Source organism: Myodes glareolus, chromosome 9 (assembly GCF_982192425.1).
Source record: "Myodes glareolus chromosome 9, mMyoGla1.1, whole genome shotgun sequence".
Taxonomy (NCBI): domain Eukaryota; kingdom Metazoa; phylum Chordata; class Mammalia; order Rodentia; family Cricetidae; genus Myodes; species Myodes glareolus.
The window spans coordinates 55,675,421-55,682,232 of NC_142034.1; the positions used below are offsets into that span (position 1 = coordinate 55,675,421).

Genomic DNA, 6,812 nt, shown 5'->3' on the forward strand with positions numbered 1-6,812 from the left:
ACGGACATGGCTACTACGGACGTGGCTACTATGGACATGGGCTACTACGGACATGGGCTACTACGGACATGGGCTACTACGGACATGACTACTATGGACATGGCTACTACAGACATGGCTACTATGAACATGGCTACTACGGACGTGGCTACTATGGACATGACTACTATGCAGACACCATGGACCTCCCTGTAATGCTGGTAAGACTGGAGAGAGAAACAGAGCTTTGGGTCCAGGATCAAACCTACCACTCTTGGTACCCCAGGAGAACCCCTCTGTTGTGACTTTTACTGCTATTGGGGGTGGGGGAGGGAAGGGATAACCAGCAGCAGCGGATCCAACCAGCCATCTGCTGGCTGCAAATCCCAGCATCCCCACAACTATCTATGGAGCCAAGAGCTTTTGCACAAGACCGTAAAAAGACCAAAGCGCGAGGGGAATCAACTGAAAACCCTGCCCTGGCCATCAACAAGAGAGCAGTGCCGAGTGACCCTCGGATTACATTCCCCAGCTGAGTGACCTAAGGAAGTAACCGCTCGAAAGTAAGACAAAAAGCACAGCCATGACCTTACCAGTACAAAGAAATAGCTGAGCGCTAAGGAGGAAGACTAAATCCAAGGCTTGGACATTGGAGCATTTCCTATTATTCTTTAGGAAACGACCAGTTTTCCCCCCGGCAATTGGAGATCCATGAATGCTGGCACCGGTCCCCACACAGCATCCTCTCCAGTTTCGGCATCCTGCAGATCCGCTTTTCCTGCCCAGCCTCCCCTCATCCTGTTTTTGGCAATACAAATTGAAAGAAGAAATTCTAGTATCACATGGAGAAGAACTCCAAAAAGAGAAATCTGACGTCTGTAATAAACTCGCTACTTCTTTTGTTCACTTTTACATGTCCGTGCAAAACCTCCAAGTGCGGAGAACGAGAGGAACGCTGGCCTCTGGACATGACGCAGTCACTGTCGTCTTGAGCGCAGAGCAGCTATGGTTGCCCGCACAAGGATGGACATAATAGCATCTGTCATGGCTCCTGAAGAAACACGGCCATTTGATAGATGCTAGTGGGGAAGGGCCACTAGCCCTGGCCCTTCCCTAAGAATACATAGGTTGTTAATGGATGCTGTGAGACACTTTCTTCACTGGCAAAGCTGCTTGTAAGTTGCCCACACTCCTGCCCACGCTCCTAAGCAACCCTATTTAACTCCCTGGTTCACCAAGCTAGACTTGAGCAGAATCATTTCTTTGGTCTGTCATGGTACCATCTAGGTGGAGAGAGAGCTGTCTGTTCATCTCCCCAGGGAGAGTTCACACATTTAAGAAAGTTTATGCTTTTGTTTCTTTGTAGGATGAGGGAAGGCTAACATTTTTTTTCTTTTCTTATGGAGTTCTTTGAAAATATATAGTAAAGAATTTATCAAAAATGGTATTTTTAACCTTCAAAGACAAAAAGAAGTCTCAGGTCCTAAAGTCACCAGACTTCAGGGAGCTGAAGCCCGATCCTGCCACCTGCTTGCTCGGGAACCTCGAGTAAGTTACCCATCAGTTTTGTCTCTGGTAATGGTGACTGCATCCCATGAGTAAAGCTTGAATGAACTGGCACAGACAGCAGTGTTTGGCCTGAGGTAACCAGGAAAGCATCTGGTGAGCCAGATAGCCATGGATGGAGGAACCAAGTGGACAAGGACTTGGTTAACCGCAGCAGAACCACTCAGGGATTGCAGTCGAGAAAGAGGGAATTCTGATGGCTCACTGGAGTCCATCTTTGTCTATACTCTTTCACACTCGGAGGGACAGCTGAGCTTGGGAGACTCTGGTACAGAAGCTAACACCCCGAGTTTGGAACTAGAAGATAGGGCAGGGCAGTGGCTGTGTCTTAACCATGACCTAATGTGGGATTTGCCTAAGATTTTGTTTTCTCATTTGTGAAATGGAAGATTTTTTCAAACTTACTTTATGTTGTGTGACTGTTTTGCCTGCACACGTGTCTGTGCACCATGTGTGTGCCTGGTACCTGAAGCGGCCAGAAGGGGGTGGCAGACCCTCTATAACTGCCATGTGGGTTTAGGAAATCAAACCCAGGTCCTCTGAAAGAGTGGCCAGTGTTCTTAATGGCTACCCCATCTCTTCAGCCCCCAAACAGAAGATTTAAAATCAATTCACTCATTCAGTTCTTGTGGGGGTCAAATGGTTGACATCATTTCTATGGGAAAGCTGACTTGCTGGGATGAGTAGAGCACAGACTTCAGAACCACAGGGATTTGGGTGCCTGCAGAAGACAAACCAACTTGCGGGGACTATACTCACCCCATCTTCTTCCTACGCAACCCAGGATTTTTCTGGGTTATTACTATGCCAGGATGATAGGGCTCCAGTCCCAGGTCAGGGAGATGGCTGAGTAGGCAAAGTGCTTGCTGCAGGAGCCTGAGGACCCTAGTTCAACTGCCAGAATCCAGGGTGAAGGAGAGTGCTGATGCCGGAAAGTTGTTCCCTGACATCTACCCATGCTCTGTGACACATGTGTGCCTGCATTCACAAAGATATCACACATACATAATAATAAACAACAATTTAAAATATCTGTCTTCCCAGACTCTCATACAGTTGGACCAGCCATGTGACACAGTTTATACAGGAGTCAGTTAAGGGGTGCAGGGATGGCTTTCGCTTTCCACGCTCTGTTTCTCTCACTATCTTGTCTTCCCATCTTCTTACAGCCTGGAAGGCAGATGAGAGGCCTGGCGATTAGCAGCTGTCTTCTGGTCATAAGTACAAACATGGGTGGGAACAGGTTGAGTGTGGCAGGGCCCCCGAGATGACGGGATAACAGGCTCTCTCTGCCATCTCTGAGCAGCTGTGCACTCTGGGTTTCTGTACCCCTGGAGAGCTGATGTAGACAAATGCTTAAGGCAGAGGTGAGTTTGTGTTAGTTATCTGTACCGTAAGGTTTCACAGAAAGAACTGGAAAAAGACAAATCCTAGAAAATTTCCCCACCAGTGGGCATTCATGCATCTCCTCCTCTTCTCCACCTGTGAATCACTTTGCAATTGTACAGCCAGGCTCCTAAATCCAATATCCTACATTTTCTTAACTTTAGAAAAAAAAACTTGTTTTGTTGACTGTAAATCTGAGAGCCACATGCATGCAATCCCTACAGAAGCCAGAAGAGGGCATCAGATCCCCTGAACTGGAGTTACAGATGGTTTGATCCCTCAGGCTGATGCTGGAAATTGAAATTAGGTCCACTGAACCATTTCTCTAGTTCCTATCTTCTTGATTATAAGGTGGAAGAATTAGGATATAAAGAACTTCCTTTGGGGGCCAGGAATGATTGTTCACACCTTTAATCCCAGCACTTGGGAAGCAGAGGCAGGCAGATCTCTGTGAATTCAAGGCCAATCTGGTCTACATAGTGAGTTCCAGGACAACCAGAGAGAGAGAGAGAACCTGTCTCAGAAAAAAAGGGGGGGGGGCCCTCGGGAATAAAGGCCTGGGAGACAGAACAAGTTCATTACCACTACACCACAACCAAAGCAGATGTTAAAATCTCTATGTGCTTACGCAGGGAGAAATATGAGATTGATTCTCAGTGTCCTTTTCCTGGTGGCACATACTTTTGGGAGTAAGAAACTTGGGGGTGGGGTTCAGTGTTGGGTGCCATTCTTATCTTCCCTCAGCATAGCTTTTATAGGATTAGTGACTCCTTACCTGCAGGAAGGCCCAGGACCCATCTAGATCAGCTTCCCTCCCTGCCCACTGCATCCTATAGGTTCTGCTGTCTTCCTTGCCCAGCCAGCTTAATGCCATTGCTTCTGCCATTGTCCTGTTGTTGGGTCCAGTTGCATCAGAACCCTATACCGAAAGGCCACGAAAGCCTCAAAATTACCAAATGCAGAGGAACTTTTCTACAAAAGCAAATGTGTTCTTCTCTCATATCCTAAAAAGTTTGCATGGCAAATAAAATAATAAAATAAAATGTTGGCCTGGGGAGATTGTCCAGCAGATAAAGCTGCTTTTGCAAACCTAAGAACCAGATTTTGATCTCTAAAAACTATGCAAAAATGGAAGTCATGGTGGTATATGTGTGTAATTCCAGTGATGGGGAGGCAGATGAGGGAGGAGAGGGTTCTGGGGAGTGCTGACCAGTCAGTTCTTGCCAAGTGGTGAACTCAAGACCAGTGAGAGACCCTGTCTCAAAAGAGGTGGATGGCGTTTCTGAGGATGACCCGAGGTTGTCCTCGGGTCCACGCGTGAGTGCACGTGTGTGTGCGCGTGCGCGCACACACACACACACACACACACACACACACACACACACACGTACACAAGTATACAAACACATAAAAAATAAAAAAAGTAAAAACCTCCTTTTACTACAAAGTGAAATCACGCAATGAGTGGGCCCTGTTGCGCCTCTGGCATAGACACGGCTCTCTCCCTTAAGGCTCCCTGCGGTCCGGAGCAGGAGCCCTGTGCCACCCGCGAGTGCTTTCCTCCAGCAGTGTGCGGTGCCCTCTCAGCCCTTCCAGTCCTCGTGCTCCTCCCTCATGGCCTTCACAAGCCAGTCCCGTTCTGACTCCTGCTCGGAGTCGCTGGCGTCACTCCCCTCCATGGCCAGTAGCTTCGAGTAGTTGATCCTCTGTTCTCGGGGCAACCTGGACTGGATGGACAGGAACAAGGCCAGCCAAAGCAACAGGACCACACAGCAGGCTTGGTAGAGCACAGCTATGCCGAAGCGCATGACGATGAAGCCCCCTACAAAGCTGCCTAGGCTGCCACCACTCTCATAGAGGTGACCTCGGAACATGGTGCCTAGAGACCTCTCCACGCCAGAGGTGGACAGGTCCTCTACGGAAACCCCCATGGCCCACCACAGAGCCCCACTGCTGAGGGCACTCAGGATCTGGACAGGTAGGACAGACCACCAGCTCCAGGTGAAGGAGTAGTACAGTAGCTGCAGGGCCAGGCAGCCCAGCCCCAGGCCCAGCACACCCACCCGCGACAGTTTCCTAAGCAACCAAGTTCTGAACGGATGAAACAGAATTTCTCCTAGTAAGCTGAGAGCCACCGAGAAACCCATCACCAGCTCGCTGCTGCCATGGTCCTTCATGTGCCAGAACAGAAAATTCTGCACCGTACTGGCAGTGGCTCCTATCCAAAGGACAGTGAAGGCCAGGAGGATGAGGCGGGCGTCACCCCGTACGAGGGACAGTGCTTTGATGGTTTTGTAGCTGGGCCCCCGTTTCTGGTCGATGGGGACAGGAAAGGCTGTGCTCACCGCTAAGGCCAGAGTACTGAGTAGAGAGTAGCTGTAGAAATGAATCACGCCCCGAGGACCATTGGTCACCAGGAAGCATTCCAGATGCCCCACCAAGGCTGCGATGCCACACACACCTGCTGACATACCCAATAATCTCCAGAGCCACAAGTCTCTGTTCCGGTCAGTGGCGTCAACAAAATCCAGGTATTCGTAAAGACTGTCATCTGCTACTTGTACCAGAGGGGCTGTCAGCAGTTCCCAAAATACCACAAACCCCAAGGAGAGGATGAAGGTCCACTGCGGCCCTTTCGAGGAGTGGTTGAGGGCCTGGGCATCTCCCTGGGTCTTCAACAAGTCGCCTGGACTTCCAAGGGCTGTACTTTCAGGAAGTGAATCCAGGGTAGCATTGCCCACCTCAAAAGTCCCTTCCTGGGAATTAACTCTCAACCCAGAAGTGACTGGATGGCGAGCTTGGGTAGTGATCCTGGCGCCTGCAACAGAGCCAACTAAATAGGCCTGCAGGCCGCCCAGTATTCCTTCTTGATTTTTACCAAATTCGTTTGGAAAGCCAGACGTGTCCAGGGCTCTGGTGTGTCTGCTGCCAGGGAGGCTGGGTGTTCCTGCCCAGTGGTTTGGGACTGACCCCTGGGCGGAGGTCATGGTCACAGTTCGTGTGACTCCCAGTGGTAGGACAGTGGAGACCACTCTGTTGCTTCCATTACAAAAGTGATTGCCGGGATTTCTGTCCACCGGTGGGATGAGGACCATCAGGAGGCTGGCTCCCGCGGAGCCCAGCAACGAGCCAGTCAGAAACATTCTCCTTTTGTGGTAGCGTTTGGCCAGGAAGGCACAGAAGGGAGTCCAGCAGGCGGCGACCAGGTGCTTGGTTCCCATGAGGACGCCCACCCAGGGTGCGGCCACACCCAGTTGCCTCAGGTAGAGGGTCAGGAACGGGGTCACACAGGCATCCCGGACCCCGCACACCAGATGGAAGAGCCTGGCCACCCTCAGTGCCCTGGGGACGTCCCATTGCGGGTTGGGGCTCATGGCTGCCGGATTCCGTCAGACCCAGAAGGGCACAGGACAGAGCTGGATGTGGGGCGCGCGGGACTCCATGTCCCGGGGAGGGAGGATCACGGGCTCAGGGTTCCGAGCAAATCCGACTGCGTCTCCAGCCCCCGGCGTCGCCTCCGGTCACCTGGCCAACGGCTGCTTTACTCCCCTACGTCCGGCCACCCTCCCGGAAGTGGCCCCGCCCCAGGAGTGAGGCATGGCGGGGGCGGAGCCCGCGCACCTGTTGTCAGCACCTACTGCACCTGCGCCCCACCTGCGCCCCCATGAGTAGCATCATGTGATGCCCGACGCGTTCGGAGCTTGACCATTGGCCTCTCCCGGCTCCTGGACTGCCTCAGGCATGAGAAACTGTCAAGGATCAGGATAGGAGTGAGGCTGGGAGAAGAATGGGGTGAATGACATCCGCACATCTCTCTTCCTCAAGTCTGTTCAGAGGAACACTGGTCAGTGGCCATCCAGAGTTGGCCCTGTCACACCTCC

General features: G+C 51.5%; 1 protein-coding gene across 1 annotated transcript; it reads right to left on the reverse strand.

Moving 5' to 3' along the window:
• Positions 1-4,346: 4,346 nt before the first annotated feature.
• Mfsd6l (major facilitator superfamily domain containing 6 like) lies at positions 4,347-6,502 on the reverse strand. The gene has a single exon (XM_048448022.3). It carries the CDS (start codon positions 6,303-6,305, stop codon positions 4,515-4,517), a length of 1,791 nt encoding a protein of 596 aa, XP_048303979.3. The 5' UTR covers positions 6,306-6,502; the 3' UTR covers positions 4,347-4,514.
• Positions 6,503-6,812: the final 310 nt, after the last annotated feature.

Bases quoted from the DNA above. Each gene is read 5' to 3' on its own strand.
- Mfsd6l (XM_048448022.3), bottom strand. From the start codon at position 6,305: ATGAGCCCCAACCCGCAATGGGACGTCCCCAGGGCACTGAGGGTGGCC.